Genomic DNA, 25,644 nt, shown 5'->3' with positions numbered 1-25,644 from the left:
ACTGTCTGCACTGCTCAGAAAACTTCATATTTGACTGCACAATTATCCCCAGGTCCTTTTCATTCTAGGCGCCTCCGTAGCCAGGTGGGAAGGAGCAGCAGCAGTGCATAGCACACGCTTCTTGATTAGACCGGGGTTCGAGCCCATCACCACCAAATACGGAGGATGCGGAAAGGTCAGGGAATAACCACCGCATATCCCGGAGCAATATGGCCTTAGTTGCTAATGCTCCTAAAAACCAAAAAAACAACAACCCTTTCATTCTCTACCACTGTCAGTGTGGTGCCACAGAATTGATATGTTGATCTGGGATTACTGCTTCCCATATGTAGTACTTTACATTTGTCAATGATAAACTTCATTTGCCACCTTTCAGCGCTTCCGTAGACAGGTGGAAAGGAGCAGCAGTGCATAACACACGCTTCTTGATTAGACCGAGGTTTGAGCCCGTCACCACGAAATACGGAAGATGCGGAAAGGTCAGGGAATGACCACCGCATATCCCGGAGCAATATGGCCTTAGTTGCTAATGCTCCTAAAAACCAAAATAACAGCCACCTCTCAGCCCATCTGCTCAACTTTTCTGGATCCTGTCATTAACAATCCTGCCAACCTTCGTATCATCTGCAAACTTGGACATTAAGCCTGATATACCATCATCAATATCATTTATAAATACAGAAAACAACAATGGACCCAACACCGAACCCTGAGGGACTGCGCTAATAACATTAGTCCACGAAGAGCAGTGTCCATTGATCACCACTCTCTGTCTTCTCCCACTCAACCATCCCTTTATCCATAGCAGCAATTTGCCACCAATGCCACACTGCTCCAATTTGTGCAGCAGTCTTCCATGTGCAACAGTATCAAAGGCTTTTCTAAGATCCAAATATATGATATCAAAGTTATTCTTGCATCCAGTTCCTTTGTGACTACATCATAGTATCCAATCAAATTAGTCAGACAAGACTTCCCCTTAACAAACCCATGCTGTGTCCGAGCTATAACTGAAACCTTGTCTAGATGATCCTGCAATGCTTCTTTAACCAGTGCCTCCATTAATATCCCTGGAACAGGAGTCAAACTAACAGGTCTGTAATTACCTATCTCCCTTTGATCCTCCTTTGTGGATTGGTGTTACATTTGCACATCTCCCATCCATGGGTACCTCCCCTGAGTCCAGGGAAGCTCTCATAATTATGCCGCCTCCTTTAATATAACTAGATAGATTCCATCCACCCCAGGTGCCTTTCTTGTGTTTATCTTCAGCAATTTCTCCTTCACTTTACTCTCAGTTATTACAAGATTATCTAGGTTACTGCCAGAGTTTAATACACCTCTGGCATTCCCCTCCCTGAATAACTCCTAATGTGTGAATGTAGATGCAAAATATTCATTTAGTTTCATAGCTACCTGAGCAGGATCATCAACAGTTAAACCATCGATATCAAGTGGACCAATCTGATTCATCCCCCTTCCTTGTACAGTTTACATAAGTAAAGAACTCTTTGCTGTTTTTCTTTGCATCCTTTGCCATAGATTTCTCGTAACCTGCCTAACCTCCTTTGTGACTTGGTTACAGACCATTTTATATCTATCATATGTTTCTGTGTCACCTGTTAATTTATATATATTACATACATTTTTCTTCTCTCACATCTGGTGAGTTTGGGCTTGGCACATCGAGGGTCCTGAGCTGGATATAATCATTCTTCTCTTTCTTGGTGATTCCTTTCTCTCTCTCACTCAGAGTAACTTGGGAATTTTTTTTTTTTTGGCTGGTGCAACATAAGCTTCAAGCTTCCTTGCACCATGTGGCTAATAATAATAATAATGTCTAATTAGTTCACCTGACATCCACGTAGGCCTAAATCTTGAAGAATATTTCTTACTTATGAAAAGTCTTGACGCGTCCACAATTAATTCTTTGAATGCTTCCCATTTTGAATTTGTTGGTAACATCAGTTTATCCCACCGTATAGAATTTAAATACTGTCTCAGACCACCGTAGTCACCTTTACGAAAGCAAAAACCCTTCCCTTTACCCCTGATGGTAGTTACCTCTTTGAATAAATCCCACTTGAGCACACAAGGATCACTGCCACCTAGTGGTTCCTTTATCTGCAGATTCTTAATTCATGAAGAATCACTACTGATAATCAGATCAAGAGTTTTGCTCCTTCTAGTTGCCTCCCGAATATACTGCTGTAGAAAACAATCATCCAATAAATCCACAAAATCCTTGCTAGTGTGTGTGATCAACCCATAAATTCCAGTCAATCTCTGGGAAATTAAAATATCCCATTATAAGACACTCTGATTTACTGCCCCACTCACCTACTCTCACACTACTACACACACCTATTCTCATTTTTACTTTCCCAGTGCTTATGTCACACCAAACAGACTCAACATTGCATCGTACACCAACATCAATTGGATGCACTTCCTTAGATTTTGTGTTTCTTAACTAACAGCATAACTCCTCTTCCTTTCGTGTCCTGTCTATCCTTTCTGTACACATTGTACTCCCCAAATTCCAATTCTGCACTGGTTGTGTCTGTGTGATACCCAGTCTCTGATATCCCAACAATATCTGACTTTGAAGTCTTGACTAGCACTTCAAGCTCATCAAATTTATTAGCTCTACTTCTAGCATTGATGTACGTGCAAGTATACATGCACCTGTTTCTACTCATAGTTACGCTAACACAGCCCATGTATTTACTTATTCCACTATGACTCCCAGCAGTCCTGGAAATCCCCATTGCCTTACTTTTCAGGCTGCTGCTCAATTGCATTTCAATAGAAGCAGTGCAAGAATCACTTTCACCTCTGCTAGTGGCTACTGTTAATCTACTAGTTTGTGTTTCCCCCCAAGCTAGCAGTTTTCTGATCCACCTAACACTGCCTCAGTGCACCCTTTCTATTTAAGTGTGTCCCATCCCTGTAGAAGCAGTCCCTCCTGTTAACAAGCACAGACCAGGCTGAGAAAAATTCTATCCCTTGAGCCTTGCACAATCTCTCCAGGGCCGAATTCATCGAGAAGGCTCTCATCATATACTCCCTCCTATTGTGTCTGGGAAGAATTGCAGACACTCAAATTCAACCCTCCAACTCACGGCTTTTTTTCAACGTTGACCTGTACTTGTTAAGTAATTCTGCCGGTCTCCCACTGTTAGTATCATTAGTGCCAGTGTGTAAAACAATATTACCCTTTGTACAACCCCGTGTACAGCAATATCACCCTTTGACTTGTTTAAGACTCTGAGAGGCATAAGTAAAATGAATGAGGATGAAATTTTCAGTTATAAATGATTCTAGAACTAGTAGCCATGATTTCAAGATGTTTAGACTGGATTGCAGGGAGTTTTATTTTAGTCAGCAAGTGGCAGAGGCTCACAGTTTGGGAAAATTCAGAGGTTAGCTGGATAATTACCTACAGGAGGAGGGAAATGCATAGGTTGTCTATTTCCTTTTCTCTTATTATTTATTTATTTTATTTTTATTTCTGTATTTTATTTTATTATTTTATTTCCTTTTTTTGGCTGGTGCAGCATAAGCCATAGGCTTCCTTGCACCATGTGGCTATTACTAATACTAATAAAGGGAAATAATACAGTTAAAGGAATAAAGGGCCACCCCTATTTGCTTGGGAATGCCCCATTATTCCTTTAACTGGACTACATATTTGGATAGTCTTCCTATCATCCATCCTACCCTTCTTGCTCTGCTCCCTCTTCCTCCACTGTCACTTCCTTTCACGTCTTCCCCCTTCTAGAGTGATTTTTTTTTTTTTAATGCTGGGGTCCCTCCCTGGCTAACTCAGGCACAGTCCAAGGTTCACCCTTGCTAGAATCTTTCTCCTGCTGTACCTGGCTGCCTCCTTGAATTGGTGGATGAAAACATGGGATCCCACTAGATGGTTATCCTCCTAGTGGGATTCCATGTTTTTGTCCACCTGGCGGCTAAATGCCAGAGGAAAGACAGACCAACATAACGCTACATTGCCCAAACTAACACAAATACTTATGCCATCACTGGCATTTACAGTTTGTACTGCATCAGAAAGCATAGTTTGCAGTTTGTAGGGGAAAGCCCTGGTGCTGCTAGACAAGAAATACTATACACTATGTCCTGGTGTGAACCAGTTGGCATCCATGCCATACAGTGAATGTCACCCCTCCCCTCTGTGTCACCAACCACATAAGCTGGCGCAATACCACCAATTTGCTTAGTGGAAGATTGAACTAGTAAAATCCATATTTAGTCTCAAGAGAAGCCCTGGCAATCCCTGTCTCTTCCATCATCCCTATGATTGATAACTAAAACAGGTTCGGATGCTGGCTGCTAGATAGCCTACTGGACCAAACATATTGGGTAATTCTCAAGAAGGAATCTTGACCTTTGTGCTAAATCTGTTTAAAATAAGAATGTTGCAGTTTGCTTGCATCTAAATCTCCAGCTTCATCTTAGTATTTTGTACTAGCCAAATAGTGCAAGGACGCCACAGGCTTTTATCTCTACAGGGGTAAAGTATGTTGGTGTCAAGTGGCACCAGAGGTTCCTCCATCTCCACGTTGCTTTCATTATGGGTGTACCAGTTTTCTGGAAATGCCAGAGATTTAAAAGTGTATGGGAATTGTGTTTGTGTGGTGTCGTGTACCGTTGTTCATCTGGACCCCTGTTGAGGCCCAACGTTGCCCCAATTTTATCACGTGGATGCAGACCAGGAATCCAGTAGACATAAATTACTCTGGCAGGTCCTGCCACTTAATTTCCTGAGATTTCGACAGCAAGGACCTAAAAAAAAAAAAAAAGTTTTAATCATAACAGTTGTAATTAGTTTGCATACGGCACATAGTGTATATGCATCCATACAGCAGAAGAGTTAGGTATTACGTGGGATGGATAGGCCGAAACTGGGTGAAACTATTATTTTCGGATGAAGTTAGATTTAGTGTGTAGGGTGTTTGCATTATGTATAGATATAGTGGGGGGGACAGAAGGCTGGGGGGTAAAGGTAGAAGTATGGGGATGAAAGAGATGCCCCCAAATGGTCAGTGAGGTATGCCCATACCTCACCAGAAAGAAAAGAAGGGTCAGTGGGGGAAGGGGAACAGTCTACCCCCACCAGGGTTGGGTTTTAAAAGGAATCAAGTCAGGTGCTCAATTCTGATTGCCATTAAGGCTTGGTGACAGTGAGCTGCATAGTCCAGGTCTGTGTGTTCCCTTGTCAGGTGCAGGGATAAGGTCATTTCTCCACAAGGATAGGGAGATTAGTATCAAACAGTATGCTATCTCTACAGGATGCTGTTACATAAATCATTGATAGAATACAATGGGCTTTCCTAGCCACCTGTTTACACTACTCTGAATATTTTATATTCAGAGCAGTGTAAACTCCTTTTTAGGCCTTCTTTTTAGATTGTGACAAGATTCAATAAATCTTGCATACTTTTCAGATCAGTAGACATAGTGGTAATCATCTGAATCATTACAGTTTTTTACTATTGTTTTATCATTACAATAATTGATGCTTTTAATGGATAATGTGTGAAGCAATTTAATTATTATATCTGCTATATTTATATAGTCATATAAATTAACTTTTTTATGGAATTTGATAGTACAGTATTCTTCATATATATTGCCGAAATACTATTATAACTTAATTTGAAACTGATGATATCTTCTGTTAAATGTTTTTAGTGGGTATTATTATTATCGAGCACCTTGCATAACTTATCCACCGCTTTGAGCATACTATTCCTAATACCAAGTGGGGTGTTATACATGCATTTAACATCTGTTATCTCACTATCCCATTTTTTAATAAGTTGGTCTAATTTGTTTGGTGTTGTGTAATGCAGTGCTGTTATTTGACCAGGACGGTCAGTTATGTTATTTTTTTTTAAGTCCCATACCTTTTTTGCAATCTGAAATATGGAATATATTTATTGCTTAGCTGTATGGTATGGTACATTCTTTCTGTTAAAGATGTTATTTAGTTCATAAAAGTATAGTGATTTATTGCATAATACATGGATTGTCCATTTATCACTCTTTTAGGTGTCTATTTCAACAGCTAATTTAGGTATAAATATATTGATGAAATTTTTTGCTCTTGGAACTTAATTAGTGACCTATTTATTAATCTATGGTCTATGTAGGTTGCATCTGGTATATAGTTCTAAGTTAGTATGTCCCACATATTGCATTCTGCATTCCTTGCACATTAACTTGATTGATTACATATAAGGGGGCCCCGAGTGCCAAGCGATAGTGACAAGCGATTTTCTTCCAGTGATTATAGAGTGATCTCCAAAGTGATATAGTTTCTTTATTTTCTAGTGCGGCTGTTATTTTATTTACTTGAAGTGGTTCTGTGCTTTAAAAGTCAAAAGTAAGAACCCAGAAAGGCAATCCACCTTTCTTTTCTTATTCTTTATATATATCACTAACCAAATCCACTAACTCAGATGCTTTAAAAACCGCTTGGTCACTGGTGGCACCGCTCCTGCCTCCACGTGGCGGGGCCGGTAACCTGGGGGAAAAACCAACCCTCGGGGCGAAAAGGAGCAAAGATGGAAATAAGTGAATTTCCACGTTTAGAGCCGAAGTGCTCTCAACATGAACACGACAATGACACCGACAATGACTTCTCTCTTTCAAAGAGACAAAAAAAGGACACTAGGAAACAGGAATCTCCAGCTTTCCTCATAATACACTCCTTGTCATCTGAACCTGTGAGCAAGCTCTCACCTTTCATCATCCAGAGATGCCTAGAAAACGCTGCAGGTTCACCAAAAATGGTTAAACGTCTCCAATCAGGAGATCTACTAGTAGAGACATCGTACTCAAGACATTCTGAATTACTACTGCAACTTACTTCTTTAAGCGGAATACCAATTCAGGTTACACCACACAACACACTAAATTCTTCCAAAGGAGTCATCTCCGAATGGGATCTGTTATATGTTTCTGAGGAAGAAATTGTCCAGGAGCTAAAAGATCAAAATGTGTCTCATGCGAAACGTATCATGATCAGAAAAGACGGCAACTTAACTCCCACGCGAAACATAATCTTGACTTTCAGTACTCCAAATCTACCGGGTTCTGTCAAAGCAGGTTACTTGAATTGCCGCATTAGGCCATATATCCCAAATCCGCTCAGATGCTTTAAATGTCAAAAGTTCGGCCATTCTCAGACAGCATGCCGTGGAGATGCTATATGTCCAAACTGCAGCTGCAAGAATCACACGCAAGCAGAATGCAAAGCTCCAACACCACAGTGTCCTAATTGTAGTGGCAAACATCCAGCCTACTCCAAAGACTGTGAACAATGGAAGATAGGGAAAAAAATACAAAAATATAAAATTGAAAATAAAGTCTCTTACCAAGAAGCGAAAAAACAGATCAATTTAAGTATGCCAAAACGCACTTATGCTTCTACCACTCTCAGGCACGAATCAGTGGCATGTCAGTCGGAAGTATCCATCTCTCCAAAAATATCAATATCAGACTGGGCACGATCAGTACTCTTGATCCAGCATCCATCAAAACCAAATTCAATAGACCAAAGCAATAACACGCCACTCACAATTCCAACTCAGAGACTTCCACATCGTCAGGCAGCAGAAAATTTGCAAAGATCTTATTCTGCTGAGACGAAAGTATCAGGTCTAACAAGAATGGATACAGATGATTCTATCGGTCAAGAAGAACTGCTTGAAATACACGCAGAAGATGATATGGACGATAGCAATGAATCGGGACGTCCCACTTTTCCCCGAAAAGAAAAACCAAAACCGGACCGTCATAAACAATCAACTTATAAAAAGCAGTCAGATACATCTTCCACGAACAAAACCAAATAATGGAACAAATCATTCAGTGGAATTGTAGAGGTTTTCGCAGCAACATCGATGATATCAATGAACTAATTCACTGCTTCAATCCTGTAGCTATGTGCCTACAGGAAACCAACTTGACACCCCAAGTTTCCACTACAGTCAAAAATTACACTATCTACAGACAAGATAGATCTGACACTAATAGTGCTCATGGAGGAGTAGCCATCCTGTTGGACTCAAGAGTTCCTTCTAGATGCATTCCATTGAAAACCTCTTTAGAAGCTGTTGCCGCACGCGTAGTAATTGGAATCACAGTTACATTGGTCTCAATTTATCTTCCACCTAATCATCCATATTCTATTCAGGAAATCGAAGGTCTCTTGTTGCAACTACCAGTTCCCTTCTGTCTACTAGGTGACTTTAATGCTCACCACCCATTATGGGGTTCTTCCAGCTTAGACAGGCGTGGAAAACTTGTTGAAACGTTAATAGAGAGACAGGATCTAACGTTGTTAAATACTGGCTCTCCCACCTATGTTCATTTTCCTACCGGATCAACCTCTGCAATAGACCTTTCCATTTGCTCTCCAGTGCTCTATCCAAGTATCCAGTGGGTAACACTTAACGACCCTCACAACAGCGATCATTTCCCAATAATATGCAAAGTTCAAACTTCCTGTTCATTACCAACAGACAATCCAGTAAAATGGAAATTTCCAAAGGCTGACTGGATAAAATATAGCACGCTTGTCTCGTTCGACAACCATATCATACAGTGCTCTTCTATCAACCATGTTACTGAACATATAACAAACCAAATTCTAACAGCTGCAACAGCTGCAATTCCACAATACCAAGTCAGGAAAAGGCGAAAATTAAATTATTGGTGGAACGAAGAGTGCAACAATGCAAAAAAAGAGAAAAACAAAGCTTGGAATCAATTCCACAAACATCCAACCACTTCCAATCTTATTAATTATAAGCGACTTAGAGCAAGAGCCCGTTATATCAGACGGAAAGCAAAAAAAGAATCTTCGATTAAATTTGCTTCTTCAGTTAATAAAAATACAGACATCAGACTTATCTGGAATAAGATAAAATTGTTAAATGGCAAAATTCCTCCAACATCTACTCCACTAATTAACTGGAATGGACAGGAACTCTCTACTCCTGCAGAAATCGCAAATGCACTAGGATTTGTATTTTCCCAGTTGTCCTCCTCAACTTCTTATGACCAGTCGTTTCAAAAAATTAAAGGTGTAACTGAAAAATCCAAACTGAATTTCACTGACAGATGTGCACTAAAATATAATCAACCATTTACCATGGTTGAACTTCAACATGCTCTTACCAACACAAGGAATAGCGCTGCTGGCCCTGATGGGATATTTTATATAATGCTTAAAAATTTAAATACAAAGTCACAGTCATCCCTGCTGTTCTTCCTCAATCGAATATTCACTGAACATACATACCCAAGCTCCTGGCGTCATTCCTACGTTCTGGCAATCCCAAAACCTGGTAAAGACTATTCTGTTCCTCAAAACTACAGACCAATTTCACTTACCAGCTGTCTGAGCAAAACCCTCGAAAAAATGATTCACAGCCGCCTGACTTGGTATCTTGAGTCCCAAAAGTTAATCAATAACAACCAATTTGGATTCAGAAAAAATCTATCATCATTGGACCTTATGATTAAAGCCGAAGCAAATATCAGAAATGCATTCATCAAAAAGGAGCATCTCGTTATGGTCTGTCTGGATATTGAGAAAGCTTTTGACACCACATGGCGTTTTGGCATTTTAAAGGATCTACATTCTCTTGGCCTGAGAGGAAATTTGCCATATTTCATCCAAAATTTTTTAGAACAAAGATTCTTTCAAGTTCGTTACCGGGGAACTCTCTCTAAAAAGTTTGTTCAGGAAGAAGGAATCCCTCAAGGGTCCGTTCTGAGCGCCACTCTATTCGCAATTAGAATTAATCACTTAACTGAAATTATTCCGAAAACAGTGGACTCATATCTTTATGCCGATGACCTAACAATCTCCTGCCACTCTCAAAACATGAACTACATTGAGAGACAATTGCAAATATCAATAAATCAGATCCAGATTTGGATGACACAAAACGGTTACAGACTATCCAGCCAGAAATCTACTGCCATTCATTTCTGCACCATGCGTAAAATGCATCCTGATCCTGAACTCCGATTAGATAACCATCTTATTCCAATTGCGAATAGTATTCATCTCCTTGGCTTAATTTTTGACAGTAAGTTAAACTATCATAAACACATTGAACATCTCCGGACAGCTTGCCAAAAGAAAATGAACATACTCAGAGCCTTATCAGCAACAACCTGGGGAGCAGATCGTTGCACCTTGCTTCACTTATATAGATCCATAATTAGATCTCATCTGGACTATGGCGCACCTGTCTTTGATTCTGCTAGGGAAAGTGTCCTATCTCGTCTCAACCCTATTCAACATTCAGCTCTAAGAATAGCTCTAGGTGCGTTCAGAACATCTCCAGTGCAAAGTCTATGTAGAAGCCTACGAAGCTCCTCTAAACATCAGAAGAAAGATGTTACTATTGAACTACACAACCAAGATTCAAAGTCAGTCGACCCATCCTAATTGGTCAATATTTAATGATCCGCCACTCACGATGTTTTATAGAAACAAACCACAAGCAACTAGGCCTGCAGGTATTAGGTTAATGGAACTAGCAGAAAACTGGAATATACGACTCAATCAAGTCCAGCAAGAACCTACAGATCACGTTCCTCCATGGTCTGTCATCATGCCGTGTTGTGACTATTATTTCCACCAATGGGGGAAACACTCTTTAACGGGTATTAACATCCAGCAGCTCCACACTGCACATTTACAAAGTTATCCTGACTTTGCGAAAATATATACCGACGGCTCAAAGTCTGAGAATGGATCAGGTGCAGCAGTGGTATTCCATGACACTATCACTTCCGTGTCACTTCCGACAGAATGCAGCAGTTACACCACTGAATTATATGCCATAAAACTTGCTCTGGAAAACATTTCCCATCTCTCAATCAAAAAGAGTATAATCTACACAGACTCGCAAAGTGCCCTATTAGCAATGCAAAAGATTTCCCCATCTCTCATCCGCTACTACAGCCAATCAGATCAGAATTGATTCGTCTCCGAGATAATCGGCAAAATGTTGTCTTCTGCTGGATCCCAGGCCATACTGGAATACCGGGAAACGAAATTGCAGATGATGCTGCCAAGCATCCATCCAGCACATCCCCAATGAATTTTCTGGTCCCGTTCAGGGATTACAAAGTACATATACGAAATATATGTAAGGAACGATGGAAACTACAGTGGCAAACGCACATTCACAACAAACTCCTTGAAATTAAACCTATACCGCAATTATGGGCCTCCAATTTTCGCACAAACAGACAAGAAGAGGTTGTCCTGGCCAGAGCCCGAATAGGCCACACCCATTTGACCCATCTATTCCTGTTATCAGGTAATGACCCTCCACAGTGTTCACATTGCCACAAGCCACTCACAGTAAAACACATACTCCTGGAATGCATCTTGTATAACAACTCCCGTCTAATTTCATTCACTTCTCTCTCAAACTTACAGGAATTGTCACTTAACCATATCATAGGCGAAAATTCAAACCTTACAGAATTCTTTTTCTTTCTGAAACGAATCGGTTTATATAACCGTTTCTAACTGCTTCCATAGAAGCCAAAAAAAAAAATTAACACTAACTACTATGATAGGTGCAATATGGCCTAAGTAGCCTTTGCACCAGAAAAATCCAAGCACAACAACAACAATACATATAAGGGCTAGTTAAACAAAGTTTGCCATTGCAACTATTTTATTTTAGAAATGGCTGTTTTTTTTAAACATTTATAAAATTGGTTTTATTTAGGAGATGGTATGATTTCATATTTCTTTATCATGCTGCATGTGAAATGTACCATGCTCTCCTGTAGTGCAATTAATCTGTATATTTAGTAGTTTAAAGCCTAAGTTGTTCAATTAATTAATCTTAATTGAGCAACTTAGGAAATGACAGTTACATCTAGATAGATATTTTAGGGAAATATAGAGATAAAGGTAAACCTAATAATAACAATAGTAAAAAAGATAAACTTAACAATAATGGCAAAGTCTGCTATGAGAATTTTGTGCAAGCCGTGCCATCTTAATTGCAAACACAATATAATTGTAGTGGTTTGCTCTGCATAAGTAATTTAATTAAGTGATATTATTATGTTATATTCTTGGATTTATAATTGTTACATTAGTATATCTTTAATGATTACATTTTTAATATCAAAACAGTAACACCAGTGTTTCTTTCCCTTTTCTTTCCTCTGCCTTTGGGTTTTAGGACAGGAGCAAAATGTGTGCCTGGGGGACCACAAGATCCAAAGGGTGTTGGGGCAAAATATCACATATTGGGGGTGTTACGAACTAAGCCTGGTAGGGGAAGTAACTCCCTTTCCATGTCTTGTAGTGATAAACTTGCCAAATGGAATGTATGTGGAATACAAGGTGCTCTTTTGTCTCATTTTCTTACTGACCCTTTGTATTTGTCGTCAATTATAATTGGTAGGTAAGTTTAAGAGCTAACATTGATAAAGATGTTATTTGCGTCTTTAATTTTACTATTTAAAAATATTTTATTCTTTAACTGCTTAGATATTTTAAATTCTTCTGGGTCTAAGATTTATTTTATTTTAAAGTTTAATTTTTTCACCTGAGTTTCTTGGTATGTAGGATGTTTCAAAATTCACATAACCGAGATATCAATAATTAAAATTTTATTGATTCTTTAACTGTTATATTATGCAGTTCAGGTAATTATAACTGCAATGATAATAATTATAATGAATATTGAAATTTTCCACTCTGAATACATGCATGGGCTCTTTTCATCATATTCAACAATACCCTTTTATTTGGGTTATGTGAATGTTGAATCACCCTACAGCAGAGGTGAAAGTGATTCTTAAACTGCTCCTATTGAGACATGCAGCAGCCTGGAAATCAAGGTAGACTGCTGGGGGCCCTCATGAGACAAGCAAATACATGAGCTGTATTTGGGGTTACTGAGAGAAAAACAGATGTATATATACTTGATTTGTAGTAGTAAATTAATAAGAGGAGTTTACCTCAATATAGTACGTGGAACACTTCCGTATGATACCCTCCAGAAATTAAAATGGAAAAAATGAAAAAATCGACAACTTACCGGTACATTAAAGTAAAATATAAATAATTAAATAATCAATTTAACACAATTCAAAATCAATTCAAAACAATTAAAATTCAAATTAACGCAATTAAAAGAATCTACGAAAATATTCAAAACGATTTTCCTTCCTGAAGCTGACAATGCTTTTCGACCGACTGTCGTGATCACAGGAATGAAAATTACCGAATCAGGCTAAACCTGCAACTTAAATAGTGATTATGTGTCTTCGCGCATGCGCGTAAAGGTCCACGCATCGGAGATCAAATATGGCCGCCGAACATTAACAGAATTCTCATGTAATTTAATTTCAACGGTTTCTGCAATTAATAGTCGCGTATAATTACGTTGAACGTTAAGTATTTTGGCCTCGTTAAATAAAAAATGTTTTTCGTTAATGGCATGAAAGGCTAATTCTGACGCTGCTGAACGAGAAGCACGAACTGAGGCTTCGTGTTGATTTACACGGATATTAAGAGAAAACCGCGTCGAACCCTGATAAGACGAGTCGCAATCACCGCAAGAAATGTTGTATACTAGATCATTAATTTGTGTTGCGAACGCCGAAAGAACCGAGCGATTGTTCAGTATAGTGTGTAACTTCCGTATAGGCCTAGCTATAATTTTAAATTCGGTATCTTTAAAGAATCTGTTAAGCTGTTTGTGCCACTGTTCAACATATGGGACAGAAATAAAGTATTTTTTGATATTACTATTGTTGATTGGTGCAGTATTTTGTATCCTATCGTTAGCTTGTACCCTAATTCGATTTATTGTGTTAATGGGATAACCCCTGTTCAAGAATCTGCTAGTTAATATTTGTATTTCTGAGTCTAAAGCAGAATCCGTCGTTGAATATTTATAGGCATTTAGAAATTGATTAAAGATAATCGATCTTTTGTAGGTGAACGGGTGGTAGCTATTATAATGTAGAAGCATACCGGTGTTTGTGGGTTTTCGATAGATGCTAAATTGTATTTTGTTCGAGTCCCGGGTAAGCGTGAAATTTAGAAAGTTTAATGACTTAGTATCCGTATCTTCCCTTTCCAATGTAAATTTGAGTCTAGAATGAATATTATTAAACGAATGTAAAATATCTTGGATAGTACTACTATCGGTAATAACTAGAACATCGTCTAAATACCTCCCATAGTATGTGATACGGGGACGAAAAGGTGTCAAATGTATCTGCTCAATCGTTGAGAGATAGATCTCTGACATTAAGCCACTCAGGCTCAAACCCATTGGTAATCCAAAAATTTGTTTGTACACCTTGTCTCGAAAGGTGATGTAGTTAGCCTCAACTAATAGTTTAATTAAGTGAAAAATCTCCTTTATAGGCAGCTTCGTATAGTTAATCGGTGTTGAGTTTTTATTTAACATATCCCAAATAATATCTAATGTGTATTCAACGTTTACATTCGTATATAATGATGTAACATCTAATGAGAATAAATTGTCATTGTCGCCGAGTCTACAGTCTTTAAGATTATTAAATAATGTATCGTAATTCTTAATCCCAAATTGTATAACCTGTCTAAAAGGTTTTATAATGTTATATACATGTGTGGCTAAGGCTGAAAATGCCGAGTTCCTGTAGGAAACAATAGGTCGAATCGGAAATCCAGGCTTGTGTAATTTTACCTGACCAAAAAGTGCAGGAATATTGTATGTTCTGGACTTCAATTCCTTCAACTGAACCATAGTAATGTAGTCGTTTTTTCGATATGTGGTTAACGTTTTATTGTATTGATTTACCAAATTGGTAAACAGTGTCGGGTCCACTTCACAATAAGTGGAGCTATCAGATACAACTGAATCTAACTTATTAATATAATCACGTTTATCTAGTATTACCCCACTGTATAGCCGACCGGGCTAGCCGAGTGGGTAAAGTACCTGCCCGGCAACCCAAAGGTCGCGGGTTCGATTCCCGCCTCGGGCTTGGATCAAAGTACTGCAAAAACCTTGGGAGGTGCAATATGGCCACAGAAGCCGATGCGCCAACAACTACCAAATCAAAAAAAAAAAAAAAAAAAAACCCCACTGTATCTCCTTTATCTGCCCTCTGTATAATAATGTCCTTATTTTCTCGAAGTTCTCGTAAAGCTGAACTGTCATGTGTATTCAATTTAGGAAGTCGCGTTTCTTTTATGTTATTCACTACTTGGTTAACTTGCTGAATAAATACATCTTTTTGTGAAAGACTACGAAGTCCAAATTCAATATCAATTACGCATTGTTTTTTTGGCAGCTTTCGAGGTGGTAAATTATAATTTAATCCTTTGGATAAAAGTGAAATCTGGTCCTGCGATAGTGTACACGAGGAAAGATTTGTAACCTGTTGATATGTCGGTTCGGTGGATACTGGGTGAGGGGGTGTTCGTGAACTAGCCGACATATTCTGTGGTAGTGCATAATGTGTCTGTGGGGGGGATGTCACCCAACTCGTGTGAACTTGGTCGCAAGCTCGCGACAATGTGTTAGAATTCGCATGAACGTGTCTTGAACTATTCGATAATGTTTGCAACTTATTAACGTGTCTGTTTTTTATTTCTGAGGCTTGTGCTTCCCGTCGCAAATCTATGGAGGTCTTCAATACAGACCAATCGTTCGGATGTAGATAATTTTTTAATTTATCGCGAAGCTTCCTAACCTGGGAAAGGTATTTTTGTTTATCCGAATATCGAGATTTTAAGGCAAGCTTAACAATATTACGTGATGTCGCCAGTGATAGTTGTTTTATGCCTGAAATTTTTTGATTTAAATTCACCCTGGCAAACTTCGGAACGATGTTGTTTTGAAGGCAATATTTTAGGAAAGAAATATGGTAACTTTGGGCCGAGTACCTTAGTGTAGATTTAATGTAATTTTGTACCAAGCCATTCAAAAAATCTCCCATAATTGTGTGTATCGATTGTATACTACTGGAGAGACAGGAAGTGAATGAAATAGTCAATAAGAGTTTGAAAATTAATTAGATAGTATGAATCAGAGCTGTAATACTCAATATGTTCTACGTTGATAATAATATTAGTAAATTAATAAGAGGAGTTTACCTCAATATAGTACGTGGAACACTTCCGTACGATACCCTCCAGAAATTAAAACGGAAAAAACGAAAAAATCACGACAGTCGGTCGAAAAGCATTGTCAGCTTCAGGAAGGAAAATCGTTTTGAATATTTTCGTTAGATTCTTTTAATTGCGTTAATTTGAATTTTAATTGTTTTGAATTGATTTTGAATTGTGTTAAATTGATTATTTAATTATTTATATTTTACTTTAATTATTTATATTTTACTTTAATGTACCGGTAAGTTGTCGATTTTTTCGTTTTTTCCGTTTTAATTTCTAATACACATTAGATATTATTTGGGATATGTTAAATAAAAACTCGACACCGATTAACTATACGAAGCTGCCTATAAAGGAGATTTTTCACTTAATTAAACTATTAGTTGAGGCTAACTACATCACCTTTCGAGACAAGGTGTACAAACAAATTTTTGGATTACCAATGGGTTTGAGCCTGAGTGGCTTAATGTCAGAGATCTATCTCTCAACGATTGAGCAGATACATTTGACACCTTTTCGTCCCCGTATCACATACTATGGGAGGTATTTAGACGATGTTCTAGTTATTACCGATAGTAGTACTATCCAAGATATTTTACATTCGTTTAATAATATTCATTCTAGACTCAAATTTACATTGGAAAGGGAAGATACGGATACTAAGTCATTAAACTTTCTAAATTTCACGCTTACCCGGGACTCGAACAAAATACAATTTAGCATCTATCGAAAACCCACAAACACCGGTATGCTTCTATATTATAATAGCTACCACCCGTTCACCTACAAAAGATCGATTATCTTTAATCAATTTCTAAATGCCTATAAATATTCAACGACGGATTCTGCTTTAGACTCAGAAATACAAATATTAACTAGCAGATTCTTGAACATGGGTTATCCCATTAACACAATAAATCGAATTAGGGTACAAGCTAACGATAGGATACAAAATACTCACCAATCAACAATAGTAATATCAAAAAATACTTTATTTCTGTCCCATATGTTGAACAGTGGCACAAACAGCTTAACAGATTCTTTAAAGATACCGAATTTAAAATTATAGCTAGGCCTATACGGAAGTTACACACTATACTGAACAATCGCTCGGTTCTTTCGGCGTTCGCAACACAAATTAATGATCTAGTATACAACATTTCTTGCGGTGATTGCGACTCGTCTTATCAGGGTTCGACGCGGTTTTCTCTTAATATCCGTGTAAATCAACACGAAGCCTCAGTTCGTGCTTCTCGTTCAGCAGCGTCAGAATTAGCCTTTCATGCCATTAACGGAAAACATACTTTTTTATTTAACGAGGCCAAAATACTTAACGTTCAACGTAATTATACGCGACTATTAATTGCAGAAACCGTTGAAATTAAATTACACGAGAATTCTGTTAATGTTCGGCGGCCATATTTGATCTCCGATGCGTGGACCTTTACGCGCATGCGCGAAGACACATAATCACTATTTAAGTTGCAGGTTTAGCCTGATTCGGTAATTTTCATTCCTGTGATCACGACAGTCGGTCGAAAAGCATTGTCAGCTTCAGGAAGGAAAATCGTTTTGAATATTTTCGTTAGATTCTTTTAATTGCGTTAATTTGAATTTTAATTGTTTTGAATTGATTTTGAATTGTGTTAAATTGATTATTTAATTATTTATATTTTACTTTAATTATTTATATTTTACTTTAATGTACCGGTAAGTTGTCGATTTTTTCGTTTTTTCCGTTTTAATTTCTGGAGGGTATCATACGGAAGTGTTCCACGTACTATATTGAGGTAAACTCCTCTTATTAATATACTAATATTATTATCAACGTAGAACATATTGAGTATTACAGCTCTGATTCATACTATCTAATATACTTGATTTGTATATGAATGGTAGTAAATAAATTTGATAAATTTGAAGTACTGATTAAGTCATTAAATTCTACATTCATTATATTGGAAATATTGTGGTTTTGAGTAAAATGAATGAGGGAGGGAGGTCTATTCTCTCTCGTTGAGAAACAAATGAGGGACTGCACAATCCCTGGAGTGCTTTATACACCTCAATTAGATCTCCTCCAGACCTGAATGCAATATTCCCCATGTGGTCTAACCATCGGCTTGTAAAGAAGTATATGACGTTCTTCTCCTTAAGAGCTAAGCCCCTGTGAGTCATAGACAGGACACCACCATGTACTTTCCTAGTGGCATGTTTTTCATTGCGTGGAAAGTTTTATGTGAGATTGAATCATAACGCTCTTTTAGCCCAGCCGACCGGGCTAGCCGAGTGGGTAAAGTACCTGCCCGGCAACCCAAAGGTCGCGGGTTCGATTCCCGCCTCGGGCTTGGATCAAAGTACTGCAAAAACCTTGGGAGGTGCAATATGGCCACAGAAGCCGATGCGCCAACAACTACCAAATCAAAAAAAAAAAAAAAAAAAAAAAAATCTTTTAGCCCCCACAACTTATATGTGACTCCAGGATTTCTGTTCCCCCAATTGTACAGTAAACTATGAAGTTCTGTGAGCATTTCAAACAGGCTTCTAGGAAAGCCTATGGAATTTTTCCATCAGGGATAAAGAAGTGATTATCCTGCTATATAAGACAATGGTTAGGCTACATCTTGAATAATATGTGCAGGTGTGGAAGCTTCATTTTAAGAAGGATGCAGATAACTTGGAATGGATGCATAGAAGAGCAACCAGATTAGTCAAGGACACAAAAGGATACTCTTACCTTAAAAGACCAGTTCTGCAAATCGCTGTGCTTGGAAACTAGGCACCTATGAGGAGATCTGATTAAAGTGTTTAAGGCTTTAAATGGATTGAGTAAATTAAATGCTGTTAACATTCTTCTTTTTCTCAGACAGTGCATATGATGGGACATAAATTGAAAAAGAAAGGATACTGAATAGATATGTGAAAGTTTGCTTTCAGCCAAGAGTGATTTATTGTTGGAACAGGCTTCCAACTAGCATGCATGTGGGTAGTTTAAATAAATTTAAGGAAGAATTAGTGGGTGCTGTAGGTAGTTTTTTTTATGTGAAAACAACTTTGGTGGCACCTACTAAATTTCAGACTGAAGTAAAACCAGTTTGCATTAGCATTAGCATTAGCAGAGGCATTTGATGCAAGAAAGCAAGCTTATGCAGCATCAGCCAAAAAAAAAAAAAAAAAAACCTACTTCCACTTCACCCCTCTGTTCATTCAAAATACCTGTCCAGCTGAGCCTTAAACTAATTTAGGCTATCAACCTCCACGACAAGGGATGGAAGTCTGTTCCACCAACCAACCACCCGCTGGCTAAAGGCAAATTTCCGCACATCTATCCTACATCTGTCTTTCCTCAATTTGAATTTATGCCCTCTCAGGTGATTATTCTGAGCTAGAGGAAGAATCCCATCAGCATTGAGCATGCTCGAACCATTCAAGGCTTTATACACCTCTATCAGATCACCTCGCCGATGCCTAGTCTCCAGACACTGTAATTTGCAAAACTTAAGCCTTTCTTCGTAAGAGCACCCCTTTGTTCCATTCACTAATCTTGTTGCCCTTCTCTGTACTCGTTCCAGCAGCTCTACATCCTTCTTGAAATGAGGCCTCCAGACCTGTATACAGTACTCTAGGTGTGGCCTAACCATTGCCTTATACAAGGGAATAATCACCTCCTTATCCCTGCTGGAAAAATTCCTGTATATCATTGACAATACTCCATGAGCTACTCTTGCAGCCCGTCTGCACTGCTCAGAGAACTTCATATCTGCCTGCACAACCACCCCCAAGTCCCTTTCATTCTCTACCACTGTCAGTGTAGTTCCACAGAGTTGATATGTTGCTCTGGGGTTACTGTTTCCCATGTGTAGTACTTTACATTTGTCAATGTTAAACTTCATTTGCCACCTCTCAGCCCATCTGCTCAACCTTTCCAGATCCTGTTGCAGCAGCATAGTGTCAGTAGTGTCCTTGACAACCCTGCCAACCTTTGTATCGTCTGCAAACTTGGACATTAAGCTTGCTATACCATCATCAATATCATTTATAAATACAGAAAACAATAATGAACCCAACACTGAGCCCTGAGGGACTCCACTAATAACATTAGTCCACGATGAGCAGTGTCCATTGATTACCACTGTCTGTCTTCTCCCCCTCAACCACCCCTTTATCCATAGCAGCAATTTGCCTCCAATGTCACACTGCTCCAATTTGTGTAGCAGTCTTCCATGTGCAACAGTATCAAAAGCCTTTCTAAGATCCAAGTATATAATATCAAAGCTATTCCTTGCATCCAGTTCTTTTGTGACTGCATCATAGTATCCAATCAAATTGGTCAGGCAAGACTTCCCCTTAACAAAACCATGCTGTGTCCGAGCTATAACTGAAGTGTTGTCTAAATGATCCTGTCACGATTTTGCCACACGAAAATGATGTGTCGCAAAATGGGAACAGGATACTGAATTCCAAGAGGACAAAATGGGTGTTAGTCAGAGGTGTCGGTGACAGAAATGGCGGCATTCAACATAATTTCCTGTTTGGCTCTCAAATCACCAGACCAAAAATCACAATTTTGTTGATTTGAAGCACTACCATTCATGCGACAAGGCATGAATGATGCTTCAAATCAACATGTCTGTCATTTAACAGGTGTTATTTTCTTGTAACATGAATGTATGTTTGAGTTTGAAGCTTGATATTCCATGAAGCCTTGCTAGCAGAGACACACTAACTTGTTGATCATTGTGATGGTGTCGTCTTTGTTCTTGCCCAAAAGATCTTTGGGTGTGTTATTTAGCCAAAGCAAAATGTGCACGTGTGGGCTACCACGATGTTGAAATTCTATGCACTTGAAAAAGTTGGACCGCATAAAATTGACCAAAAGGACTATACCATTTCTACTGCAGTATGTTCGTAATTACATCCACAATCTTCTTGAAGTATATTGTACAAGTTACAGCATCTTTGTTCACTAGCATTGCCTTCTGCACGAAGTCAAAGTTGCTCACATTGTCCTCACTGATATTGCACCCTTATTCTGTAGCTTCTACAATAGCTGAAGCAAGTGCGACCAACCGATTTAGGAAGGCCAAATTGTGTTCGATACAGCTGTTAATGTATTCTTTGGATTGAACTTACTCTCAGGTCAGGTTTGTATCTTTACCTATGTATTTGAAAGCCACAGTCAATCTCAATCTCATTACCTTCATTGCTATGTAAAGGAGATGGTATGGAGTAATGCTGTGTCGGTCAGATCGTCTGAGCTCACTTGTTGCCATCATGAACAGAGTCACACGTAAATTCTCTCTGAACTTTCTGAATTGTCCAAGATAAATGCTGGGAAAGGACAGTTCCTCTGCATACTTATCAAACAGTAAGCTTTGTAGTACGTTGGCTTCTCCTGGGGCGATAAGATATTTATCATCGTTTATTTATTGATACATAGCGATGAGACTTTCTTCGATTGGAACTGCTTCTCTTATGTCATCTTTAGTCAATTTAATTTCCATGTGACTGTCATCAAAGAATGACTGATTGATTGTGATTTGATACAATCGATAGAGAGGCGTGTTGACCAAATATTGAAGCCATGCTTTAACCACTCACTTTCTTACTAACCTGATCAAATAGCTGGACTTGTATACTTTTTTGCATTTTATATGCACAAAAATTAGGCGACTGAGACACGGCATTCTGGGCCAAGTGATCAATGTGCCTGATTCAGCCAATCTCCCTTGGCAAGCGATGGACCATTGTGTTGACCGAAACAGGCACATAATCACTTGGCCCAGAATAACATATTGTTCATATGCGTGTCTCAGGCATCTTATTTGCATGAATGGTAAGCGAGGAGAAATAAGCCTCTGTCATAAATTCCAACTTTGGTAAATTCAATGGAATTTCTGGGTAGACAAAGCTGTTTGTCTTAGTGCTGGAATAGTGTTCTTAAGTGATCCTCTACAGCTATTACACACATGGATCCCATTGACCTTAACATTGGGAAATGCAGTGCATATCAGTGAATGGTGCACTATGGCCATAGTTGCTGTTGCACCTAATAAATCTCTAACCCAACCAACCAACCAACCAATGGTTCATCTTTAGCAGGTGGTTTCTTTGAAGTTTTTTTGAACCATAGCTGATCGCAAATGTAGCATACAGAACAGAAATCATTTTTCGTAAATATCCTTTCAAACTCTTGATGCATGTTCTTTTGTAAATAGTAGTTGGAGAAATGTTCCATTGGACATACTTAATACTCACTTGGGGTACATTATTGTTAGATGGAGCAGTGGCATTGCTAAATCCAAAGCTTGATTTTTTTTGTTTGTCTTTTATGCAATCTTGATAGCCTTTGTCGTTTTTCTCGCTCATTGCTACCTCCATCTTTATTTTGTTAGGTTGGCTTGATACTCTCAACAGTGCTCTGCATTTGACTTAGGCATCATTGAACACAAAGACTATAGCATTGTGGCATTCAGTCCCTTTCACTGCTCCAAAAATTATTAATGTGAAAACATCTATAGTGGCACTTAACACTGGAATGTAATGAAAATGCAGATTGCAGCAATACAAATACTTGTATTGTTGCAATCATACTATTCAACAAATGACTACAATCGAATACAATTCAAGCTATATTGGCTTGGATTTTGCTAACCTCTTCCAAATGTTGATTCTGTAGAGTAAATAGTGGACATGTGCATAAAACATTACATCGTTCATACTAAATATTTTGGACTGAAGTAAGATGCCAATGTTACTAATGTTGATTCGGTAGAGTAAGTAGTGGGCATGAGCATAAAACTTTACATCATTCATAATTTTGGTTCTAGCTGTTCGATTTTAAAACAGTTCTGATTTTCGTTAAAGATGTTTTCACATAAAACATTTTTCATGTGTATAGGATACACATGGCGTTTTTGTTTATTTTGCTGATAGGATACACATGGCGTTTTTGTTTATTTTGCTGCTAAGATTGCTTTGTTGCTTCAATTGTCATTACTAATGTTTGAGTGTCCATGTTCACAATTTCTTTCTGTGTATTACTTTTTCGTTCCTGTAATGTATAGAGATTTTTTTTTTTTTTTTTATGCACTTTGCCTCTTGACAAGCCCCACCCACAAATAGTAACCATGTTGTTAAGTCGCAATTACTGTTCAGGGAACACATTTTTAGATATCATATGGTCATTGAAAAGGTCTCTTAGCATTTTCATTGTTTCGTTGGATGAAACAAGTTGTCCTATATTGCTCAAACCATTAATAATGTTTGTCATTGTCAAGCAGCACAAAAATCCTGGTATGCATTTCCTTCAGCTGCATTCTTGAAAAAGAGAAGTTCTGTCACTCAGCAAAATAAAATGCCATACCATGCCTCAATTTTTGGAGAATGCAAGGACTCTTCATGAAAACATCAGGATTTTTATTACTCATAATCTGCTGTTTTGACTATTGATGTAAGTAATCTGTTTGCTTTATGAAGTTCATGCATTATACAAATAAAATTATGATCTGTTTAATTGCCCCTTGGTCATACCTGTATGGGATTCCAATTTTTTGGGTAGCAGTAATAAATGTTGATTAACATGTAAAATTTTTCAAGTTTTTCTTCATTTAGCAATGAAGGGTGCTTAGTTCTATTCCCCCCATTTTAATCCTTTTTTGTTGTTTCATGAAAATTAATTACTAATTGCGAAATTGTTGCTTTATTTTGATACTGATGAATTAGGATATTTTTATCAAATTCAGCTGTGATATTCACATAACTTTGAATGAAAGCATTATTCTACTATAAATACATGTTCGAGGAATATGTCATAATTGCTTTGTCATGAACAAACTGGTATGAATGAGTTTGTGTAAATGTAGCCTAACTATTCTGTTAGGCTACATTTATGTTATTTGTAGCCTAACCACTATTCTGCATGCAGAGATTGTCATTGATGTGAAGATTTTGAAGAATTGCACATGGTTACCAAAATGAAAGAAATTACATCTCACTTTTTGGTTGCATTAATTTTTACATGCTGTATGGTGAACTATACACCACATTATGCAGTTAATGAAGCACTTTTTCAGTGTAGGCCAGTTTACTGTGCTAAGTATTTGATGATGACAGTAATCAGTGTTCTCCCTAGACCTATTGAATGGAAGCACCACCTGGTGAATTTAACTGACCGCCCAGCTAAAATTTAACCAGTTCTTATGGTATCGTATGCTATTGATCTCGAACAATATTAATTCGAACATACTATGCGATTGAGGTGAATGTGACAGGAGCAGGCATCAATCCAGCTGGAATTGTGATTGGACGCTGAAAGATCTGTATATAATTCAGCTTTTCAGTACATAATCTACCTACGCAGTTATAAGATCTCCCACTATTCGACCATCGCACTGACTTCATGCGGCCATTGCGTAGTTCGATGCTAATCCATATTACCGAAAATATTGTTGTGTGTTTTATGTAGTAGTAGTAGTGGCATGTGATGCAAGAAAGCAAGTGTATGAGCTTATACAGCATCAGCCAAAAAAAAAAAAAAATTCACACAACCATTCCTACTAAATGTTTGACCAGTTCCTCCTTAAATTTATTTAACCTATTAACTTCCACAATGACAGATGGAAGTTTGTTCCAGCAATTAACCACCTGCTGGCTAAAGGCAAATTTCTTCACATCTATTCTACATCTGTCTTTCCTTAATTTGAATTTATGTCCCCTTAGGTTCGTAATCTGAACAAGTGGAAGAATCCCATCAGAATTCAGCATGCAAGGGGAATGCCAGAGGTGTATTCAACTCTAGCAGTAAGCTACAGAATCTTGAAATAACTGGGAGTAAAGTGGAGGAGAAACTGTTGAAGATAAACACAAGAAAGGCACCCGGGGTGGATGGGATCTATCCAGTTATATTAAAGGAGGCAGCAAGGGAAGTAAGCAAACCCTTAGCCATAATTATGAGAGCTTCCTTGGACTCAGGGGAGGTACCCATAGACTGGAAATGTGCAAATGTGACCCCAATTCACAAAGGAGGATCAAAGGCTGACACAAGTAACTATAGACCTGTGAGCTTAACTTCTGTTCCAGGAAAATTAATGGAGGCACTGGTTAAAGAAGCACTGCAGGATCATTTAGACAAGACTTCAGTTATAGCTCAGACACAGCATGGTTTTGTTAAGGGGAAGTCTTGCCTGACCAACTTGATTGGATACTATGATGCAGTCACAAAAGAACTGGATGCAGGGAATAACTTTGATATTATATACTTGGATCTTAGAAAGGCTTTTGATACTGTTGCACATGGAAGACTGCTACACAAATTGGAGCAGTGTGACATTGGAGGCAAATTGCTGCTATGGATAAAGGGGTGGTTGAGTGGGAGAAGACAGAGTGGTAATCAATGGACACTGCTCATCGTGGACTAATGTTATTAGTGGAGTCCCTCAGGG

At 38.2% G+C, this 25,644-nt stretch overlaps 1 protein-coding gene across 1 annotated transcript in view; it reads left to right on the top strand.

Annotated features, from left to right (window-relative positions):
* Adat1 (Adenosine deaminase, tRNA-specific 1) overlaps positions 1-25,644 on the top strand; it is a 224,503-nt gene that overhangs the window by 155,309 nt on the left and 43,550 nt on the right. Inside the window, exon 7 of the mRNA XM_090384069.1 lies at positions 12,261-12,485. Within this exon, the coding sequence (XP_090240195.1) occupies positions 12,261-12,485 (225 nt within the window). The remainder of the gene's footprint in view (positions 1-12,260; positions 12,486-25,644) is intronic.

This window comes from Mastigoproctus giganteus, chromosome 10 (assembly GCF_048544385.1).
Source record: "Mastigoproctus giganteus isolate SK-2022 chromosome 10, ASM4854438v1, whole genome shotgun sequence".
Classification (NCBI taxonomy): domain Eukaryota; kingdom Metazoa; phylum Arthropoda; class Arachnida; order Uropygi; family Thelyphonidae; genus Mastigoproctus; species Mastigoproctus giganteus.
The sequence above is the reverse complement of the archived record's forward strand: the minus strand, read 5'-3'. Positions and strand labels throughout refer to the sequence as shown.